At 39.9% G+C, this 23,987-nt stretch overlaps 1 protein-coding gene across 2 annotated transcripts in view; it reads right to left on the reverse strand.

The window, feature by feature from the left end:
- Positions 1-15,925: 15,925 nt before the first annotated feature.
- Ptgfr (prostaglandin F receptor) overlaps positions 15,926-23,987 on the reverse strand; it is a 31,238-nt gene continuing 23,176 nt past the window's right edge. Inside the window, exon 2 of one of the 2 annotated variants that reach the window (XM_032896731.1) lies at positions 15,926-17,062. In XM_032896731.1, coding sequence (XP_032752622.1) covers positions 16,760-17,062 — 303 coding nt within the window. In that variant the 3' untranslated portion in view covers positions 15,926-16,759. The remainder of the gene's footprint in view (positions 17,063-23,987) is intronic. The other variant, XM_032896730.1, reaches the window with a different exon arrangement.

Raw genomic sequence — 23,987 nt, forward strand, 5'->3', positions numbered from 1 at the left:
AACATCATTATACTGCTTCTAACCTAAGAAATACAAGTATGGTGATCTTCTGTCCTTCCTCCCTTCCTGTAGTTCAAACATTAACTGAAACGAAAGACTGCAGTGTATTGATAAATGCAGTGAAGCGATGCGACATCACATTCAATAGCAACAAAGTCAATCCCTTCAAAGTCAGTGGGACAGTACTGGCTAAAATTAGTAGCAATAATTTCAATACTAAACTTGATTGTTACTTAATAAATGAAATAGATCTTGACGGTTGTCACTCTGAATACTGTTCTTAGAAGAAAGATCACTTCCCCACTCAAATCCTAGAAGACCCTTTACATACAGATCGCCCGGGGGCAGTGAGAATATGTGTGCACTTGATGATGTGTTGACACCAAGACCAGACTTCAAAATGTAAGGGAGCCACCAGTCAGCCAGAGACTTGGCAACCTTGGCCTTCCTGAACCCCTCGACAGTGAATGTGCCTCATGATCATTGAGATCTTCAAGCCCTCCATAATTTCTTGACGAGTACTAGCTTTTGCTCATCCACATCAGAAAAAGGAAGGAAGAACGGAAGAAAGGATGAGAAAAAAAAGAAAGAAATCATGAGATTCTAGATGTAGCTTTTGCTTTAAAATTTTTCAAGATAAAGTGAAATCAACTTACTTTGCTTTTAGAACACACAACTCCATCTTAGACTTCGAACTATGTAGTCACAGGCTGCTGCGGAGTCCTAGAGGCATATAGAATCCTCTCTCCTCTGCCGTGGTGTCTACTATTGGTCATCTACCGTCTATTCTTCTTGTTCCTAGCCCCAGTGACAACACTGATTTGCACTGATTCTCCAGTCTCTGGCCTCTGTGCAAGTTCATAGCATCCACTGACTCATGTCCGGCATGGGCAGGCATGACTTCCCGGAAGAAAGGGAGACCAAGCACCTGACGCCCACTTGATAGGGAAGCTTATTAAGCTCATAGCAGAATCTTCATTCCCAGAGCCTTCTACCACTACACACGCACACACACACACACACACACACACACACACACACACACATACATTCAAACATTTAGCACACCATACACACACACATACACACATACATACAAACACTTAGCACACCATACACACACAGATACACACACACATACAACACACATACACACACACACATACACACAACACACACACATACACACACACCACACATATACTACATACACATACACACACACCACACATATACTACATACACATACACACACACAAACACACACACACATACACACATATACACACACATACCACACCATACACACACACACATACACACACACACAAACACATACCACATGATACACACACACATACATGCACACCACACACTCACATTATACAACACACACACACACACACACACACACACACACACACACACTTATTCCATTCTCTGTCCTGGAGAAAAAAACTGCCTCTGCTATAGTTCAGATCAGTGAAACTAGGAGGTTTATTTCTCAATTTGTGTAGTAAAAAAGAACCCCTCCTGGTGTTTTCTATTCACATGTAAATTGATTCACCCATTTTTTTTTCCCCACCACTTCAACTTTATGAAGAAAATAGCTTCAAATAATTAGAAATCTTTAACACTTCTGGTACCAAAGACAAAATAACTTCGTGCATGAGATTTATTGTCCCAAAGGCTGAAGTTTTCATAGGCTTCTATTCGCTGTGATGACCTCCATGACCAACAACATGAGGAAGAACAGCTACCATCAGGGAAGCCAAGGCAGGAGCCTAGACACAGACTCTGCACAGAGGCCATGGAAGAGCTGCTTACCTGGAAGGTTTGCTTCTCATGGCTCGCACGGCCTGCTTGCTTATACAACACAGGTGAAGTGCATTGTCCCACATCAATCGTCAATCAGGAAAATGATCCACAGACTTGCCGATAGGCCAATATGATGGGACCAATTTCTCAATTGAATTTCTCTCCTCTCGGGTGGACCCGACTTCGTGCCACATTGACAAAAGCTAACCAACAGAGCAACGAAGTGTTTCCCAGGAGTTCTGCTGTATCTGCCCTTGAGTACATAGTGTGATGCTCCCTAAGACATTCTAGTGCAACGATAAATCATATGTTTGGTATTGTTGCAAAAAGCCAATGGAGAGACGATGTGCTTAGACTTCTTCTGTGGCATTGTTTCTGATTGCTCAGGGGGAAACACTCAGATTGTTCCTGAAAAACTGGAATGATTGATTTTTAGAAAAAGATCCTCAATACCTATAACAATAGGCACCACAGCGCTAGGACCCAATAAGTTTGTCTAATGGTTTCCTCAGTCATCTCCATCTGATTTCTTACTGAATCTATAATTTATTGATTTCGCTATGTTGTCTGGCCAGCAACCCTCAAGGATACTCCAGCCTCTACCTTTCCAGCATTGAGATTATAGACAAACTCCACCATGCAGATAGATAGATAGATAGATAGATAGATAGATAGATAGATAGATAGATAGATAGATAGATAGATGGATGATAGAGATAAAAAGTATGTATGTGGGGGGTTGGGATTTAGTGGTAGAGAGCGCTTGCCTAGGAAGTAAAGGCCATTGTCCCCAACCGAAAAAAAAAAAAAAAAAAAATATGTATGTTGCACATTTGCATGTATATGTGTTTCTTTGCTTTTATGTGAGAGTTCTAACTCAGTTCCTCATATACAATTTGAAACCACCTTACACATTGAGACATCTCACTACTCCCTCCAGCAAATATTAGATAAATAAAGGAAACCATGCTACTTGTGATAATTTGTATCCACATTTATTATTATATACAAATTAATGAGAAGTCGTCCTTCAATATTTTAATGGGATTTGAGTAACTGAGATTGACTCTTGCAAAGGACACCTAAGAGTTTTAGTGGCCACACGAGAGCAGATGTTGGTTTGTCAATAGCTCAAATGCTTAACCAACCTCTGAACCACAGCACAGTGCAAGGAGCAAAAGGAAAACAGGTCAGGATTGTAACTCAGGCATTCCAAGCTTTGGAGCTAATATCCACTTATCAGTGAGTGCATATGAAGTGTGTTCCTTTGTGACTGGGTTGCCTCACTCGGGATGATATTTTCTAGCCCCATCCATTTGCCTAAGACTTTCATGAAGCCACTGTTTTTAACAGCTGAGTAGTACTCCACTTTGTAAATGTAACACATTTTCATATCCGTTTTTCTGTGGAAGGACATCTGGGTTCTTTCCAGCTTCTGTCTATTACAGATAAGTCTGCTATGAACAGAGTGGATCATGTGTCCTTTTTATACATTGGAGGATCTTTTGGGTATAACTGGGTCCTCAGATAGCACTATGTTCAATTTTCTGAGGAACTGCCAGACTGATTTCCAGAGTGGTTGTACCAGTTTGCAATCCCACCAACAATGGATGGGATTTTCTCCTCATCCTCACCAGCATCTGTTGTCACCTGAGTTTTTGATCTTAGCCATTCTCACTGGTGTGAGGTAGAATTTCAGGATTGTTTTGATTTGCATTTCCGTGATGAGCAAGGATATTGAACATTTTTTTAGGTTCTTCTCGGCATTCAGTATTCCTCAGTTTAGTTCTGTATCCCATTTTTAATAGGGCTGTTTGGCTCTCTGGAGTCTAACTTCTTGAGTTCTTCGTATATTTTGGATATTAGCCCTCCATCAGATATAGGATTGTTAAAGATCTTTTCCTAATCTGTTGGTTGCCATTTTGTCCTAATGAAAGTGTCCTTTGCCTTACAGAAGCTTTGCAATTTTATGAGGTCTCATTTGTCTATTGTTGATCTTAGAGGATAAGTCATTGGTGCTCTGTACAGGAAATTTTCTACTGTGACCATGTGTTTGAGTTTCTTCCCCACCTTCTCTTCTATTCAATTAAGTTCATCTAGCTTTATGTGGAGGTTCTTGATCCACTTGGACTTGAGCTTTGTACAAGGAGATAAGAATGGGTAAATTTGCATTCCTCCACATGCTGAACGTCTGTTGCACCAGTTCCATTTGTTGAAAATGCTGTCTTTTCCCCACTGGATAGTTCTAGATCCTTTGTCAAAGATTAAGTGACCATAGGTGTGTGGGTTTATTTCTGGGTCTTTCATTCTATTCCATTGATCTACCTGTCTATCTCTTTACCAATGCCATATTGGTTTTTATCATATTGCTCTGTGATACAGCTTGAGGTCAGGAATGGTGCTTCCCCCAGATGTTCTTTTATTATAGAGGATAGTTCTGGCTACCCTGGGTATTTGGTTATTCCAAATGAATTTGAGAATTGCTCTTTCTAACTCTATGAAGAATTGAGTTGGAATTTTGATGAGGATTGCATTGAATCTGTAGATTGCTTTCAGTAAGATGGCCATTTTTACTATATTAATCCTGCCAATCCATGAGCATGGGAGATCTTTCCATCTTATGAGATCTTCTTCGATTTCTTTCTTCGAGGACTTAAAGTTCTTATACAAATCTTTCACTTGCTTGGTTAGAGTCACACCAAGGTATTTTATATTATCTGCAACTATTTTTTTTTTCGGAGCTGAGGACTGAACCCAGGGCCTTGCGCTTGCTAGGCAAGTGCTCTACTATCTGCAACTATTGTAATGCACCCATTGTAAAACTCTTCTGGTTTTAAATTGAGTAAAAACAATTTCCAAAATCACCACCAAATTTTTTACACACTTGAAGTAAGTTCATGCTTTATTAATGAACTGGAATTTTTGTACTCACTGGGAATTTGCTTATTAAAAAGCTTCAGTTAAAATGATTGTGGTCCTGGTTAACAACTGCTTTACAAAGCACAAACAAACAAACAAACAAACCCTCAAAACTCTCCACTTCCTCCCACGTAGCTTCTTGAACAATGCAGGAGAGGACTGATGAAGACATCCCATTTGGAGCCGAGTTTTCCAAAGTCCTTCGTTGTAAACATTGTCCAGTTGTGGTTCTACGGAATAGTTCGAATCTATCCAGGTGGAAGCTTCCCTATGGTGGCTGAGCAAGACAGCACCCTATGGGTGAGGTAGAATGTCATTGAAAGTAATTTTACTCCTGTTTCTTCAGCAGAACAAAAGTACTTGGTTTTCCCCTAGTTCTATCCAAGTTCTTGGCAGAAAGCTTGTCAACAGTTAAAGGGGATGGATGATGCCAAGGAAGCAGGGCCCTTCACACACAATAGGACTGTTACACACCCAGACTCACCAAGGTTGTTTGCACAGGGTGCACTGGTTCAGGTCAGACAGGGCCGAGGTGCTGAGAGGTAAAATACACATGGCCCTAATCAAGAACTATTTGCAAAGGAAAAAGAGTTTTCTCCAATGGAGTCTCGCTGAGCATATTAACCACAGTTAAGGGCCGGCCCCCGGCCCAGCAGTGATGGACAACACAAAATGATCTCGATGCTATTTTTCTAGACTTCTTCTCTCATATTGCTTTGGGCATTTATTGTCTTACTCGTCTTTTGCTTGTATATAATAGTTTCTGTTTTGCTCTCTCTCTCTCTCTCTCTCTCTCTCTGTGTCTGTGTGTGTGTCTGTGTGTGTCTGTGTGTGTGTCTGTGTGTGTCTGTGTGTGTGTATGTGTGTATGTCTGTGTGTGTCTCTGTGTGTGTCTCTGTGTGTGTCTCTGTGTGTGTGTGTGTGTGTCTGTGTGTCTGTGTGTGTATATGTGTGTATGTGTGTGTATGTATGTGTGTATATGTGTGTATGTGTGTGTATATGTGTATGTGTGTGTATATGTGTATGTGTGTATGTGTGTGTGTGTGTGTATGTGTGTGTGTGTGTGTGTATGTGTGTATGTGTGTGTGTGTGTATGTGTGTATATGTGTATGTGTGTATATGTGTATGTGTATGTGTATGTGTGTATGTGTGTATATATGTATCTGTGTATATGTGTATGTGTATGTATGTGTATGTGTGTGTATGTGTATGTGTATGTGTGTGTGTGTATGTGTGTGTGTTTCTGGGAGTTGAGTGGGTAAAGAGGATCTGGGAGAAGGTAAAGGAAGAAAAAGCATTATCCAACTATATTATATAAAAAATAGTTGAAATCTTAATGGTTAAATCAAAACAAGTATAAATTTTGTTTTGTAAATTCTCCCATGCATAGTACAAATGGGGGCATCGTCACAACATGTCTATCCCTGCACAAACATCATGACCAAGAAGCAAGTTGGGGAGGAAAGGATTTATTCAGCTTACACTTTCACATTGCTGTTCACCACCAAAGGAATTCAGGACTGGAACTCAAGCAGGTCAGGAAGCAGGAGCTGATGCAGAGGCCATGGAGGGATTTTTCTTATTGGCTTGCTTCCCCTGGCTTGCTCAGTTTGCTTTTTTATAGAACCCAGGACCACCAGACCAGGGATGGCACCACCCACAATGGGATGGGCCCTCCCACTTGATCACTAATTGAGAAAATGCCTTGCAGTTGCATCTCATGGAGGCATTTCCTCAACGGAGGCTCCTTTCTCCGTGATAACTCCAGCTCGTGTCAAGTGGACACACAGAACCAGTCAGTACAGGCATCATGAGCATGTAGACTGCATCATCCTTTCCCAGGGTCTAGAAAAATACAAATGATGTTATCCACAACTGGGAGTGGCTGTGAAGAAGGCTTAATGGAAAAAAAATTCTGCCATCTTTTCCTAATTGACATTTTAAATATAACAAACATGGCTATGACTGGAGTGTGGCTCTTCTTCCCGAAACTTACACACCGATGTCCGATCTCCTCCACCTCCGAAAATGGCTACGTTTGAAAAGCGGTCCTTAAAGAGGTCCTTAAAGAGGTCCTTAAAGAGGTCCTTAAAGAGGACCTTAAAGAGGTCCTTAAAGAGGTCCTTAAAGAGGTCCTTAAAGAGGTAAATACATTAAAATCTGTTGTGGAGCTGAACCCTAATCTAGACCTGACCAGTAACATATGTACAGGGTAACACAGTCACAGAGGGGGAACCATGTGAGGACACGGGCATAGGCCAACTGTCGGCAAGACAACGAGAGAGGCCTTCTGAGGAACCAAACTTGTCGGTATTTTGATCCTGTAGTTACGGTTTGTAGAACTGCTGCAAATGAGTTTCTCTTTGAAGTCCCCAGCTGAGAAACTGTCGTATGGCATCCCCAGCAAGCCAATATTCTCATTTTACCCTTGCACCAGAAATAAAAATCACTTCAATGTGTAATGTATAAGTGACAGAGTAGGAATAGAGCAAACATCTTGCAGTAAAATCCTACTTGTGTAAAGTGCTACAGAGTGGACAAGTGTTGATAGGCTTTGATTGGTTTTGTTTTTTGTTTTCTAAAATAAAAAAAACATTTAAGATTTACACTCCAAAGGGATCCCTATGTGTATACACCACCATATTTAAGCATATCCACAAAATCGCTTGCTAAGACATTAATTGGGATTATGAATCCCTACTTCAAATTGGGAAAAGGTGGCAACTTAAATGTTGAGACTGCCAATTCACAAAATTTCCCATTGATTGGGATTTTTAAAAATACTTACATTAACAGTTATCAATTTCAGCATATACATCCTATATATTTTGTTATATTTCTTTGTAAAAGGGTCGTTTTGCTGGTACCATTTCGAAGTGAGATTTTGGTGGGTTTTTTAAAATGTCAAACTCTAATTGTCCATTAGTGATACGGTGATTGGCGTTTATCTGAAGATCTTGTAGTCGGTGACATTGTTAATCTCATCTCTAAATCCTAAGGAACATTGTGGGTTTTTCCATGTAGATGAATCGAGGAGAGAGGGAGCTTCTGCAGCCGTCCCCATTTACAAAGGCATCCCCACCGTCCTCTGCAGACCCACGCACTCTGTAAGCTTTTTCTCGAGTTACTGAAACAGAGATTATGACCAATAATACTCATAAATTTGATCAGTGTGCTTTTGTGCCTCTTAAAGAAGTAGCAATTATATTAAAGCAGCTGAAATTTAATGAGCAGATCTCTGCACTGTGCCATGCGGTTCTTGTCTCTAAGCCCACAGAGTCACCCTTGCCTGCTAACTCACGCATCAGACTCCATCGTTCTATCTCTGTACCTGCCTCTTCAACCTGATGTTTTATTTAATTACATTTATAAGAATGATAATCCCCATTCCCAATTGAGTGTTTAAATTATCCACACAAATCTTTGTTTTGTTTTCTGAAACTAGACAGCTCTTAAATAATCCACCATAATCCCTATACTTTCTATATTTTTCTCTTCTTTCTTTTCTTTCTTTTTTCTGAAAAGGGGGTAGGTTTATAGAGAGCCAGATATTCAGATTTCCAGTTGAATTGTTTGTTATAGATAATATAAAACGCACAGTCATTTCTCTCTGACTCGCTACTCGGCCCATCCACTGGATGACTGGTCATCATTCCTCCCTGCTCCAGGCCTTCCCTTTTAGCCAGGAAGAGAATCCATCTACATAGATATGTTATAGAGCAGATGGTGGAAATTTTAAGAGGAAATTAGATGATTAACTCTTTTCTCAGCAAGTTCCTTTCTGCTGACTACTCATATAGCTGTGATTGAAGTGGTTCCTGGCTGAGATAGTCCTCTACCTCACTGTTGTGAGGAATTATCCACTTTGCTTTCTCAGTGGCAGATTTTGTACTGGTCCCCTGTTTTCGGACTGTTTCTCTTAATCTGTTAAGGTTTCCATTCTGGATTACCATTAAACAGTGCCATAAACAAGAATTCACTTTTTATACTTCTGAGAACTGATAGGCTGATGTTAAGGTGCCAGCCCATCCTGTGTCTGGTAGAGTCCAGCATCCACATCTGAAGATGGCTATCTTCTCCTTAACTCTTCTCACAAGCTCACAAGAGAAAGACAACCCTTCTCTTGTCTCTTCTCACATAAGGAGTAATCTCACTGTGGGGGGTCCCACCCCGGTCACCCACATGTAACTAGTTACCAACAGTCCCTTATTCTACCTTCCGCTAGAGTGGGGATTGGAGTTTCAGTATCTGAATTTAGAGAAATGCTAATGTTGAGTTCATATAATTGTTGATATTGCTTAGTAATATTTTATTTTATTTTTTAAAGTGAGATTTCAGAGCTTCCTAGAAGCTAACCAATTATCTCAGGTACATGGATATGTTGTGATTTCATGTGTGTGTCTGCATGCGTGCATACACACACACATACATACACACATAAATAGATAGAGTATATATTAGGATATATATATATATATATATATAGAGAGAGAGAGAGAGAGAGAGAGAATTCTGTCATAGCTGAGTAAGTTAAAGTAAAATCAAGAGGTCAAATTATTGCTAGAATGTCTAGTACATAGAACTATACCAATACTTAGGGGTCTTAGGGGTTCAGTCATGTAACACTGCAGCCCTTAGATATCTACAAAAAAGTGTCAAGATGAAAAAAAATAAAAATACTAAACAGTCCCTTATGCCCACTCATAAAATGGAGACTATCTTTATTTATTATGTAAGAATCATTTATTTCCTCTCCGCCCCTCCACCAGTTTATTTGTTTAATCATTTGTATCAATGTACAATATATATAGTATATTATTGTACACTATATAATATATTGTATATGTTATTCATTCTTCAACTTTGGTTGTGAGTGATTTCACGTTGGTGTCTTTGTCTCTTTAACACAGGGCAGTTCTTGGTTTGATTTCCGGTGCTGTGAGATTCTATAGGCTCCCTGAGTGTTCCCTGACCTGATCCAAGAAGCAACCATTATCCCAAAGAGCACATGACTAATTTCACTCCAATATGACAAAGATAAACCAATATTTAGGGACTGGGAAAATTTAACATAATTAGGAACAAGCCAGCAATGTTTGCTCAGAGACTCCAGCAAGAGCAGGATGCCAAGAACCATCAGCCTGAACAGTAAGTGAACTGGATGCAGAACTGATTGAAATAAATGAGACTGCAGTTGGCAGGTCGGTGGGAGATGGGGAAATGGGACTTAGAGTTGGGGTATTATTAAAATACCTTCTTCTAGGAAAGTTGAGTTCTTACCACAGTCCATGGAGTTGCTATGTGTCCTTGGGAAAACAATTCATGTAAAGAGAGTGGAGAACTGCTTAGTATGAATGAATCCCACTACCGCTGCCTGCCTATTTTCTCAGAACTGAAACGCTTCTCTTATGAGGAAGAAGGAAGCTCACACAACTTACCCACCTCAGGAAGCTCAAAGATGACAGGGTTCACAAGGCCTCTCCCCAAGCTTAAAAGCAGTGAGCAATTGCAGGGGAGACAAGCCTATAGATTCCGTGTGTGTGTGCGTGTGTGCGTGTGTGTGTGTGTGTGTGTGTGTGTGTGTGTGTGTGTGTGTTGAATTTTTTTGTTATGTTGCTAATATTATTTTTGTTTGTTAGCTGGGCTCCTTTTGTTGGTGTTTTATTTCCTTAAGAATACCATTTAGATTATATTAAAACTTTAATAAATAAGTCCCTTCAGGATGAGATTTGATTGTCAATTTACTTTTATTTTGTTTTTTTTCCCCACTGATGCCATTCTAATCCCACTTAGCAGAATCCATTGTAATAATTTACTTGCCATAGAACAAAAATATTAACCTCCCATCTTATTTGGAAATAAATACTCACCGCTCATCTAGAAAGCCAACACGGATTAAAGAGTTTTATACCGCAATAGGAAACTACTTCAAAAGCAACTGGACTCAAACAAGAGTGGAAAATACCAAGATCAAAGAAGAAAAAATATTATAAACATTGGAATTATAGCGAGGAAAACATAAAATCAATCCAAATGGCTTTGAATTCTTTCAAGAAGAAAGGAATGGAGAGAGACACCAAACGAGAGATTGAGCTACAGAATCAAACTCCAGGCAATACTCTAGGAGACAAGTGTAGAAATTTGTCTGTTTTCTGAACAATCTTTCTGAAGCTAGTAAGAGACTAGAAAGCAGCTACCCCTTGTTTCTCCACTTTTGGGGATTGTTTTTATACAACTTCTTGTCTGTGTTCTTTCTGCATTTTTTCTTACTCAATTTGCTTAGGGTTGGGGAAACCTCAGGATAGGTATGAAATGGCCAGTATGAAAATGGTGATGAAATATTGCATTTTTGCAAAGCTGCTTTGTTCTTTGTGCATTTCATGCCACAACATGTGGCTGGTTACCACATGTTCAAGTAGAGCATTTCCCCACGTGTGCTCTTCTCACTAGCACTGCCTGATGCCTTCATCTGCAATCCCATGACAAATAATTCCCTCCTACTGCCCCAGACTTACCGAATCAGTCAGTGTAACTGGTCACAGCAATCTGATTTCATAAAATACCCATGCCCAAGTGACACACACCAACATTTGAGACTCAGTTCCTATGTGTCAGTCACTGTAGCTTCGTATTAATGTCACTGTCTGTACCGCTGCTATAAACTGGATCCTCAGAGTTAAGATTCCCCAGAACTCATATAAAGGTCAGCCAGGCAGCCATAGTGGCTCCCCTGTAATTCTTGCCTTGCAAGATGAAGACAGGGAATTCTCTGAGCAAACTAGCCAGACTAACTGAAGTGATGATCCCTGAGTTCAACTGAGAGACTCTGCTTGAATAAATAAGGAGGAGAGGGACCAAGAAAGTCTCCTGACATCAGTCTTGAACTTCTACACAAAAGCATCCATGTGTGTTACCCACACAAATGGCTTGCACACATGCACACGTACACGCACACACATGAATAAACCATACTTGGAAAAAACAAAAATCCTAATGACAATCTCAAGTTGGACATTCTTTAAAGAATGTAAATAAATGAGAAAGGGGGGAGGTGACTTTTTTGCTTTTCGATACCATTACGTAAGACGAATGTACCATAATTTCAACAATTTTCTTCTTGTAGACGTTACAAGTTTCTCAGTATTTACAAACAATGACTCCTAGAAATTACTCATGCCTAAACTAAGAAACAAAATCAAACCAGTAAGTGGTTCTTGTTTAATGCTCTTAAGAAGCTAGAAGTGGTTTCTTTTTAATCTATGTTGAAATCACTGATGCAGCCTACCAGTCATCTCCGAGCTGTGGGGTATTTTATCCCACCCTTACCTGTCCCCATTGAGATCAGACAGCTGCATCACTTGCTTTATCCGGAGATGGGTGAGTGAAGTTCATCCCTCTAACCAAGGCCTTAACAACCTGTTAGATGTTTCACACTCTCCTCCCTCTGGAATGAACGGCAGCGTGGAATGGTGGCGAATTCATGTTTGAGTCCTCTGAGCCCAGTGACCAAATTGCTGACTAGACAGGAGCCACAGACAAGGAACACAGCTTTGTGGGGACTACAGCTCTGACGTTTGAGGCTGTTTGATATGATGGACTTCTGTAGACTACTTGGCTGTCCTTACCCCACCAGATTTTACAATCAGTGAGGTCTGAACTATGGCCTGCCTAGGGAAAGTGAAGCTCAGACAAAAGAACCACAACCGTCACCAAAAAGAGGGCAGGAAAGGAGAAACAAAAGCATGAAAAGCACATTGAAGTTCTCTCTCCTGACAACACAAAGGAAAATTCCCCTGAGTTCCACATGTGTATGACTTTCTAAAGCTAACAACTCATGGTAAATATTCATCTATGCTGTTCACAAAGACATGTAAAGTTTCAAGCTAGCCAAAGCCTTTAAATGGCGTGCAGTGCATATTAATGAAAGTAGTGGTCTATACATATCTTTATCATTTACTCTTCTGCTACAGGTATGAAGAACACGAAATGCATTTATTCACATAACAAAAACAAAAACAAAAACAAAAACAAAAACGAAAGCACTCACTTCCTCTTCATTTGAAATGTGTCAGTAATGACTCAAAGTGTCATGATTTACCAGGTGGTGAATTCTTCTGACAACCAGGTGAAGAATTAGGAAAACATACAGTTCCAGTCTTTATATTCTGACCCTAGAAATCGGTTCATTTGTAGCTCTTGGGGGTACACAGTAAAGCAGGCAAGCAACTGTCACACTGTCTCATTCCACATACTTAGTGAGTGCCCTTATTCAGGGCCTAACTTCACTCTAGGCACAAAAACAAGGCAGGGTTGCCTGGTAAGTCTGAACATGAGAAAAGAAAACTATTTATTACACAATAGATATATCCATTAATGTGCGTGTTGACATCTAGGAATTCTCTGCTTCATAGACAATTAGAAGCAGCATCCTTTCTTTAGAATATTTCTATGCCCTCACTAAACCCACGAGTAAGTATCTTGCTTGGGAGTCATACCCAGAGCTAATTAAAATTCAGTATTCTCCCTGTACATACAATGCTCGAAAAATGTTATATGTATTTTATCTCATTTTCATAAAAGAATTACAAAGACTCCAAAAAGTTTTAGTGTTTAGTGTTTGTTTGCATAATAAGGTTGCAATTCTCCAGAAACCCAAAGTTTGGATAGTATGTGATGTTGTGTGGACAATAGTTTACCTAATGCTACAGGCTATAAATGTCAGAACAGAGCTTAAACACTCACATTAGTGAGCTCGTTGGCACTACTTGTACTCTTTATTTTAAGGGCTAAGAAAAAGCACACTTTTACTCAGGCCTATGGAAGTTATCAGCGAACACATCCTCTACTGCTCACTGTACAGTAAACTATGTACAACAGGCACTATAACAAACAGAATTTTAGAGTCAGGTATGACATGAAACTTTTTCAATTTTTTATATTTACACCGTGGGTTTAGCCTCATCTTAGGATCAGTTTTTCATTTTGTTTTGTTCTTCTGTTTTTTGTTTGTTTGTTTGTTTGTTTGTTTGTTTTGCCTAAACGGTATGCTCAGGTAGCATGGATAAATCTTCCAGAATATGCACTGAGTAACTCCTTGGCACTACCCAGAGCCTTGCCTTCACCACAGGATGATGTTAAAAGATGGTCTCACTGTAGACATCAAAGCAGTAGAAGAACAATTGTGTCCATATCAGAGGCTCACAATGAAGAGACCTGAAGTCTAGAAGTTCCTTCTCAGTGCCTTTCCTCAGTTGGAATACATGCCAATGTTAATTGCAGAGTTTTGCAAACCATAATTAGGAAAGACGGAGATTCAGTTCTTTGAGCCTCAGTTTGTGAGATATCAGCATCTTATTGCTGTAGGAAAGAAATCTGCTCTGAAAGTACATGAAGTGATCAAACGGTTTTCCAAACTTTGAGTACTCTTGAAGTTAAAAATGATAACACTTATGTAATGTAACATTAATCAAAAATTGTAATGCCTTTTACAATAATATGCATTATACATATATATATATACACACACATATACACACATATTCATAAACACATGCATGCACAGGGGAACATACATACATATATGTATACATATCTACATCACAATAACCCATATATAGGTATCAGCTTACACTTAAACTGGGCACATTCTTTACAACCCCGTGCTAAATTTACACCAAAAATTGTTGTCTATTCTCTGACATACTCTCTACATAAGAATCAACTGTGTGATTGATCACTTGTCTTTAAGTTAAGATTATCACATGATAGTGTGTACTCCTTTCAAATCACTACAAATAATTTTCTTTAAGTCTTCAACGAGGCTGTTTGCTTAATTTCTTTTAATTTACTAATGAGGATTTACCAAAAGCAGTAATCATATCTAATGTAAGCTACCAATCAAAAGCAGAAATTTTTAAAGATACTATTTTGTTGAGTTTACAGGGTTCCTAGAATCCAAAATCATTTTTACAGATAAAAACAGTTTTGAAAGGCTGGAGAGATGGCTCGGCAGTTAAGCAGCACTTGAAAATGATGCCTTTATTTCCTCAGATGAAGGGATGGGATGAAAGCCGTATTCAAGCTCTGTGGATACACAGCTTAGGCTGAGCCCAGAGCACTTCTTTCTCTGCTCTAATTATCCCTCGGCCTAGGCCTGAAAGCTTCTATCCTCCAAACAATCTAATCTTCCAAGCTGACTGATTCAGTCTGGCTTCTCTCCACTTCTGCCTGATTGCTTGCTTGGCCTCATATGAACTTTGGCAATAAGGTCTACTCTTCTGGCTCCTTCTCATTCTTTGGTTTGCTCTGTCTTCACCTGTATCCAGCTTGTTCTCTCTACAGCCAAACTATATAAATCTGTCCTGGTACCATAAACACGCACCGCAGTCCCTCCTCCTCCTCCCCCTCCTCTCCTTCCTCCCCTCCTCCCCTTCCTCCTCCTTCTCCTCCTCCTCTTCCTCCTTCTTCTTCTTCTCTCTCTCTCTTGTCTGTGTAACAGCCAGATTGTACTATAATCCAAAGCATGTCTGCATTCAAGGCAGATCATATAAACCTAGAAGCTCTTCGGATGTGATCTCTTGCCAGAGAAACCATGTTTCTATTTTAAGTCTATTGAATTCACAAATTGCTGGATTAAAATTCTCTCTACAGCTGCTCTTCCAGAGAACCTGGACTCAATTCCTAGTATCCACATGGTAGCTTAGTGTCCTTTTCTGGTTTAAGTAAGTTCTAGGAAGGTACGTAATGCTCGGAAATACATTCGGGTAAAACACCCATACACATAGCAAAAAAAGAATAGAAATTTTTAAATAAAGACAAACGATAAAAGCAAGGAATTTTTTTAAATATGAAAATACATTTCTTTATAAAATATAACCACTAACCATAGTCACTGATGGAACTAATGTTTAGAGTGATTACTGAAATTGAGTATCTTTGTGTTAAATTATACAAAGGAGAAGTGTGAATTAAGATTGAGAAACTTGGCGACAGAATCTTGTCCCTTAGCCTCAGGTTAACCATAACAGTGGATCCCAACTCCTGGCTAATATCAGATCTTTCCACTCCTCACTGATAACACAGGCTTTTGGAAGTGTGGTTCAACTTATTTAGTGAAATTACTGTTAACAGAACTCCCTTATGCTTGTGTGTGTAAGGCAGAAACACAATAGCTCCAACAGACTTCGAATGTGTCTTGATCGTTTTTTATTCTCTGACACAGAAATGATAGCTCAGGTAAAGCAATGTCTGCCATGTTCTTGGCATGTGTAAGTGGGATTTCAATGTTTGCATCATCCATAATAGGGCTTATGATATGCTATCGTGAGCTGAATCTGTGCTAAGATAAAGCCTGTATTCCTCTACAATTTTCAGAGGAAAGGGGGATTACTTAGACACTGAAAACCTATGACTTTATAGGAGGACAGCCAACGTGGAAAAAAATAATTGACCTTCACAACAACAAATGCAAGCAACCACACCTGTGAGTTGTGACAAGAATGATTATCCTCATCAGCCTCACAATGTCAAGCTGAGCTCCTACATAGTGGCCATCAAAGTCACCAGGAGACTCAGATGTCATGGTCATGCAGACATTGAGGACACGTGGGCTGGTAAACAGAGCAGAGCTGCACACACAAACACAAAAAGTCTTGTGTTACTTTAAGCTTTGTCTGCAAATCAGTGCTCCTCAAGTGGCCATGTCACGGTGCAGGTAGCATTAAGGTGCTTGGAAAAATAGGTCAAAGAAAGGCACAGGGCCTCAACAGATTCATTTATTCCAAATACATAAGTCACGCAGATAAACTCAAATGTGTGCTCTACTCAACTCCACCATGTTGAATCTTCTGTTGACATAAATGAAAATGCACAACCATGCAGCAGCCAGCATAAGTCAGAAGCTTTGTCTGACCAGCGTACTCCCGAACTACACACAGAGGTCCAATGTTCCAGTTATGCTCTGAGTCTGGTCAGGTGAGATGTTTCGGAAGTTCCCATAACTTTCTTCTAGCTGTGCATTGACTTACAGTCCAGCCTCACTAGATGCTTGCTGATTCTCCTTCTCTGCAGCCGGTGACTCAGAGATAGCAGCAACCTTTAAGGAATTCTTGATGGAGCTGAGTTCCCAGATGTGCAAGCTGATGATGTTCACTCCACAGCAGCGACTGGCAAGCTTATACAGGTTCCTAAGGACAGCCTTCCGTAGCAGAATGTAGACCCAGGGGTCTAAGATCTGGTTCCAGGTTGCCATTCGGAGAGCAAAGAGCGTCGTCTCACAGGTCACCGGGGAATTATTTCCATTGATTGCAATGTTGGCCATCGTCACCTGGAAAACAAGGAAAATAGGGAAAGCTGTTGATCACAGGTACTCTTCATTCCCATAGCATTTCAAGTTGACTACAAACGCAACATGACCCCTGTGCCACATCTCACAAAGTACCGCCATTTTGCAAAATACTGGTGGATATAAATGAATGAGGGCATAAATCATGGGTGCGGGCCATAGACTATTCTGATTCAAATTAACATGAAGACTAGAAAAATGATATTCCACTGCGTACCAACATTCTCAAAGAGAAACAAACATTGATACTGGCAACTAGCCTTATGCTTCTGGGAGTGAGAATTTTTAAAGCACATTAGTTTATTCAATAGACAATGAAAGCACATTGAAGCAAGTAGATTATTCATAAGCCTGACAGTACTTTTATACAATGGGCTTTGCCAGGCACTGGAATACACGCATTCTAAAGATGGGAACAAAAGGATCATGGCCAGTCTGAGTGCATAGAGAGGGGGAAAAAGGAACTTTAGAATTTCCCATTGGTAGCTATGATGTTCCCACATTTTCACTTGCTCCCAGCAACACCACCTTCTTCCTCTCTGTCTTTACTTGGCTAACATTCCTAGGAGCGTGCAGGTAATGTTCCAAAGGCTTTATAGAAATGAGTCCCCACTCCAAACGTGGCTTAATCATATCAATGTCTATTTTGGTGTCCTGTGGCCATTTCCTGCATGCATCATTGTAAATATCATCTGGTTCTGTGAATTTTTGCCACTCTATGTTAAAATAAAGCAAAATGCCAAGTCCAGCTCTTACCATCACATAAAAAGGTGCAAGTGGGAGAAAAGTGGAAACATCCTGGCTATAAAAATAAGTAATAAACACATCAATCGAAGATGACTCTGAAAAGCTATAAAGATGTTTAAACCATCGTACCATCTGGATTAAGATATGACAAAACCTGAAAATCCCCAAAGAAAATGAAATCAAGACTATTGTCAAAAATAAAAAAATAAAAATGGTTTTTATTCACTAAGGCAATGGCATCAATGGCTAAAGGATGGGGATCCTTTAACAAAATGTTAATTATCTACACAGTACATTCACGAAATGTTAATTAACTCCACAGTGGCTGCTGCATGAGTCACCCAGACTTGCCTCTTACAACATCTTGTCTCAAGCACAGACCCTCTGCTCCCACTACTGTGAGGTCTTCCTTGTCCCAGAGATAGAGCACCTTCCTGATTATCAGCATGAACTTCTCTTCTCTTACAACCCTCTGCCTTATTTCTCTGCCCACTAATTCCTACCCAACCTACAAACTCCAAGAATGGTCTCATCTCCATGCGATATTCCTTCTCTCCATCACAATGGATTTACAGCTATTTCCTGTTGTGGTCCTGATCCCTATCCACACCCACTCAGCTCCTAGTAGAGTATAAATTATCGTAGTGCCCATGACAATCCTGTACTCACTTATGCACTTCCGAGTGTCTTTTTATTTCTATCACCAAGTACAAAGCCTACACTTAAAATGTACTTCATAAATTCACTCACATTTTTATTCCTTGAGGTTATACCTCAAAACACAAATTATTAGAGAAACCTTCACCCAACTCTCATAAAGGGTTTGATATTTTGAAGCATTAAAAGTATCTAAATGGTTCTGTAGCAGCATAAGCTAATGGAAGATTCTAGGTTGGCTTGATATCACCCACGAGAAACAGGATCTTGCAGCCTGAGCAGATCCTTCGGGAAATGGCTCATTTTCCGGGGGGGGGGGAATATATATATATATACATATATATATGTATATATATATATACATATATATATATATATATATCGATCAAATGAAAATAGTGTATCCTGTACAAAAGTACCTGGGTCAGATGTGTACTCAAGTTACCGCTTCCCTTAATTATGCAAAAGGATTAAAGAAATTTACAGGCCCCACTCTTCACAGAAGTGGAGCCACAACTTGACTGGTAATTGAAATAAGATATCTTCACTTTACAATGGATGAGATGTCTTCATCAATCAAACATCCATTTACCTCCCTTTGTCTAGGCAATGTGCTGGGCTCTGAAGACACGGGGTGAACAAAGCAGACATTGTGAAACCTGTCATCTGCCTGTGAGAATTTTATTGTATTAGTTTGGGTTCAATGATGAGTGAGTAAATATTTATCTTACAGGTATAAAAAGCATGTACCTTGTGTTAGTGAATGAATTGTGTCTCTAGTATCTCATAGCTCAGCCCTGTAAGTCTGGTACATTGTGTTTTCTAAAATGGATCTTGCAATGTTACGTGTGTGTGTGTGTGTGTGTGTGTGTGTGTGTGTGTGTGTTGTCTGTGTGTATGTGTCTTTGTGTGTATAGCTGTGTATCTCTGAATGTGGCTATGTATATGCAATCACATGTTTTAGGGTGCACTGGTATTGTACAAAGGTGCCATTGGATATTTGGTAACTGAGCTCATCAATGCAGCTAGTCAAGCTAGTCAAATTGCTCTAGGGATCCCATTTTTGCCTCCCAAGTGCTGGGGTAACAGGGAGGCCACTGTACCACCTGGCATTTAGGTGTGAGGGTCATAAACTCCAGTCTAGCAGGCACTGTGCTCAATAAGATGTCATCTCCCTTTTTCAGTGATGGTAATTTTCAGTTAAAAGTAGATGGTACAAAATTTTTGGATGATCTACGGAAATAATCCATTATTTATATGTGTCATCTCTCAAATGCTCACTAGTGTTAAGTAAGTACATGAGGAGAGTTCACATGTACATCCAGGTGTCAAAGAGAAAAATAAATAATATTTTTTTTGTTCCACTCAGGCTATAAAATAAAATTGTCAAAGGTTATAATAGTAATCATCTGTAACTTTAGTTATCAATAACAGAATCTGTGGTCGCTACACTTTTACTATAGGGATTATTAAAGCAGCACACACTCTGTTTGCTGACAAGTCAAGCAGTGCTAACACATAAGCCCAGCACTTGACAGGCTGCGTAAGAGGATCTTAAGTTTGAGAGCAGTGTGGGCTTCATCATCAGCAAGCCTGAGCTATGTGGTAAAACGCTGTTTCAAAAACAGAAGAGCAAAAATAAATACTAATGGCAAATTCCAGAAGTGTGTTTATGCTTCTGTCTCTTTGAGCTTTCAAGAAACACACTAATCCTTCAGTGAGTGAATTTCTCTGTCCACTGTCCAGCCATTGTGCAAGACAACCATGACACTGAAGCAAAGTTTTAGGAAAATTCTGTCTAATGAATGATTAATTTAGCTTCATTATCTAACAAATCATCACACTAGAATATTGTTGTCTCAAAAATGCATGTGATCGTCTGACTGATTCTCAGCTATGTTCCAACCCCAACTTACAGTAGGGCAATCAGTTTCTGTTGAGTGGATCTAAAAGTATGGTGTCTCTAAGTGAAGAGACCTTGATACAGACATTAATTATTGTGTATGCAGCACAATACGTGGGAGTTTCTATAAGGAGGCCTACTAATAAACTTCATCATGAAAATCCATGTCTTTACAATTCCGCAGTGCATTAGAACTTCCATTGCTCAGGATTAATTAATTTTAAAGGGCTGGAGATGTACCTCAGTGGTGAAATGCTTGCATAGCAAGTTCGACTCCAGCACTATGAGAAAAAGAATGCCCCTGTTATTTGAGCAGTTTTGAACTTAACATCATTCAGATGTAGAATCAATTTTCCAAGGCACAACATTTGAAAATGCCTTCAGTGAAAATGTAATAACGGCATTCCTGGAGAGACACCTGCTCTTAGACACCCAGAGCCTTTGTGTCGTAGTCACAACAGTCCTTCTCATGTGCATGGCATCTATACAAATACAGAGTTCTCATCCAGTCACGGAGGCAGGTGATGCAGGCTCGTTTTAGGTCAACATGACACAAGCTAGAGTCACCTGAAAGGAGGGGCTCTAAACTGAGAGACAAGATTCACCTGTAAGACATATTCTTAATTAGTGATTGATGGGGTAGGGTCCACCTCATGGTGGATGGTGTCGTCTCTGGGCTGGTAGTCCTGGTTTCTGTAAGAAAAAAGGCTGAGCAAGCCATGTGGAGCAAGCCAGTGAGCAGCACCCATGCATGGCCTCTGAATCAGCCCCTGCCTCCAGGTTCCTCTCCTCTCAATTCCTGCCCTGACTTCCTTCAGTGATGAACTGTGACACAGGAAATTAAGTGAAACAAACCCTCTCCTCTTCAACTTGCTTTTGGTCACAGTGTTTTGTCACAGCAATAGAAACATAACTAAAACATGGGCATTTTTCACTGTGCCTGATTTCATATTATCTTATGCCAAGCAGACCATTCCTTTCTCCTGTCAGCATTAGGAAAGACTAGTAAGGCTCACAGGAAATTATTTTTCATTAGGAAGATCTTTCCTTGCCTAAACTGTATCATTTTTATATCTCAATCATTTGTTTGTTGAAAACCCTTGAATTATAATTTTGTATTTGCCAGTGATTCAGAGGATAATGAATACATGACAAGAGAAAAAAGGACAAAGGGGTGATTGTGTGTGTGAGTGTGTAGGTGAATGTGTGTATTCACGAGTGTACACAGATGTTTGAGTGTGTGTGCATGTGCACACATGTGTGCACATGAACATGAGTGTGTGTGTTCATAAACACCATCCTTGCTATAGTGACAGCTTCTCTTTACTGTAGTGACACCCTCCCTTACTACAGTGACACCCCCCCTTTACTTCAGTAACACCCTCCCTTTGTAATATAACATTCCCAAGTTTAAAAGCTCTATATGCATTTTGGTACCTTTATACCAGCTAAGGAGATAATGTATGAAATGAACAGTGAACTTCCTCAAGAAAGGGATAAGATATACCTTAATTCGTTCATTATCATAAAACCTGAGAGGTCCTTGATTATGATGTGAGACAAAAAATAAAATAAAACCAAAGTCGTTACATTGCCCAGGTTCTGTTGGTTAGAAAGTGGTCAAGGTGAACCTGAAACCCACGTCTACCTGCCTACTAGGTTACAATTAACATGATGATGGATAGGCAGTAAGACAAATATCAGCTGGCTACTCACTCCGCTTCATGGGTCTTATAGCATCTACTTAAACCTGTTTCCAAGCATGAAAGAAGTATTATCCCTATTTTAAGATGCTGACACCAAGACCTGAAGTGGTTAACTTGTTCAAAGTTACCCAACTAAAATATATCAGAGGACTAAACCAGAAGCTCAGCACTTAAGAGCGCTTGCTGCTCTTGCAGAGGACCAGAGTTTGGTTCCCTGTACCCTCCTAAGTAGTTCACAATCACCTTTAACTCTAGTTCCAGAAGATCTGACACTCTCTTCTCATGTCAGTGGGAATGCACCCTCCCAACCCACACATGGACACGGATGCCCACATACATGTAAATAAAATAAAATCTGGAAGACCTGGGATCTGAAGGGTAGGGACTGGTAGATAAGGAGTGGTCAATGGACCTCCTTGGCACTGGTAGAGCTCATGTTTTAAACATGGTGTTTCCATTTCTGTCCATAAAGATGTCCTACTGTCTCCCAGCTGACCTTCCACTGTCACCAGCCCCTTTTCTTAAAGCTAGAACAGATGCTCATAGTTGTTTTGCACTGAGTCTTCTGCCCACTACAACAGACTTTCCTAACCAACCAGGTGGGCTGAGCACCCCATAGCCAAGGCATCTACTAAAACACAGATGTCAGGACTGGAGAGATGGATCAGTGGTTAACAGTGCTTGCTGGACAGTCTCAGCTGAACATCCCACAAATACCCGTACTCCCAGTTCCAAGGGGTCTGGTGGCTTCCTCTGGCCTCTTACATGTAGAAACAGGTACATACACATGTGCATACATTTATGCACTCACACAGACACACAGAAAGAAACACACACAAATAAATATTTTTTTAAGATAGAAAGAAATAGTCATCAAAATGACACAAGGTTAGAATCTGTTCTGGAATGAAAGGGTGATTTGTATAAACTACAAACTAATAAAAATAAAATGAATTGTTAGCACGAGGCTGTGCCAGCATCTTTTGTTTGTTTTGAGAAAGGGGTCTCACTATGTAATCCTGGCTGGCCTAGAAACTTGCTATGTAGACCAAGATAGCCTCTTAGTTTTGCCTCTGTGTCCTGAGTGCTGTAACTAAAAGTGTGGAATCCCTTCTTTTAAGTGTCTTTATATCCCCCTATGATGAACAGTATGGTTTTCATTTACGTAGTCTCCTTCCTCTTCCCCTCACATTGGTATTGTTGGACCTTGGGTTTCATTATTTAATTGAAGTGCTCATTATTCTAATTATAATCCGTATTCCATCACGTTTGTCTTTGCAGTGACAACAGTAAAACTTCAATAGGCGGAATGGCAACTTTAGAAGAAGAGAGCTGGTATACATCCAACCACAGTCTGAGGCATTTTACTTTTAACCGTGCTTTTTATAGCTCTGTGAATTCTGGTTTCCAGACATGATGACTGCTATTCAACCCACAGTTAATATAAAAAATGTTTATATTCTAAATATAGACATAGATATTTTCACCCCAATCAAGAAGTGTTTATCATTTATGGCTTAACCAGAGTAATCACAAGGATCATGTGTATGAATTAGGGTGAAAATGACTAGCTGGAGGTTGGTCAAAGAGTTAAAAAGCCATTGTTTCATGAGCAAAGCCTACTTTATTTGACTGTTTACAACACGCCTTTTATGGCAAAAGCAGACGGTACCAATAAGGTGTTTCAGTAAACCATCTGTCCTGAAAACCAGAATGTTTTTCCAGAGAGAAATTTCCAATTGCCCCAGTGGTTTGTTATTACAGTAGTTTGAAAAGATTGCCCAAAGCCTTTCTAAGTTCTAACACAGTCATTTGTCATTTGATGGGAACTCTTAATGAAGTGGGTGTCCCTTTAAAAATAAAAGACATCCATAAATCTCAGAGAAACTAGGGA

Source organism: Rattus rattus, chromosome 3 (assembly GCF_011064425.1).
Source record: "Rattus rattus isolate New Zealand chromosome 3, Rrattus_CSIRO_v1, whole genome shotgun sequence".
NCBI lineage: Eukaryota > Metazoa > Chordata > Mammalia > Rodentia > Muridae > Rattus > Rattus rattus.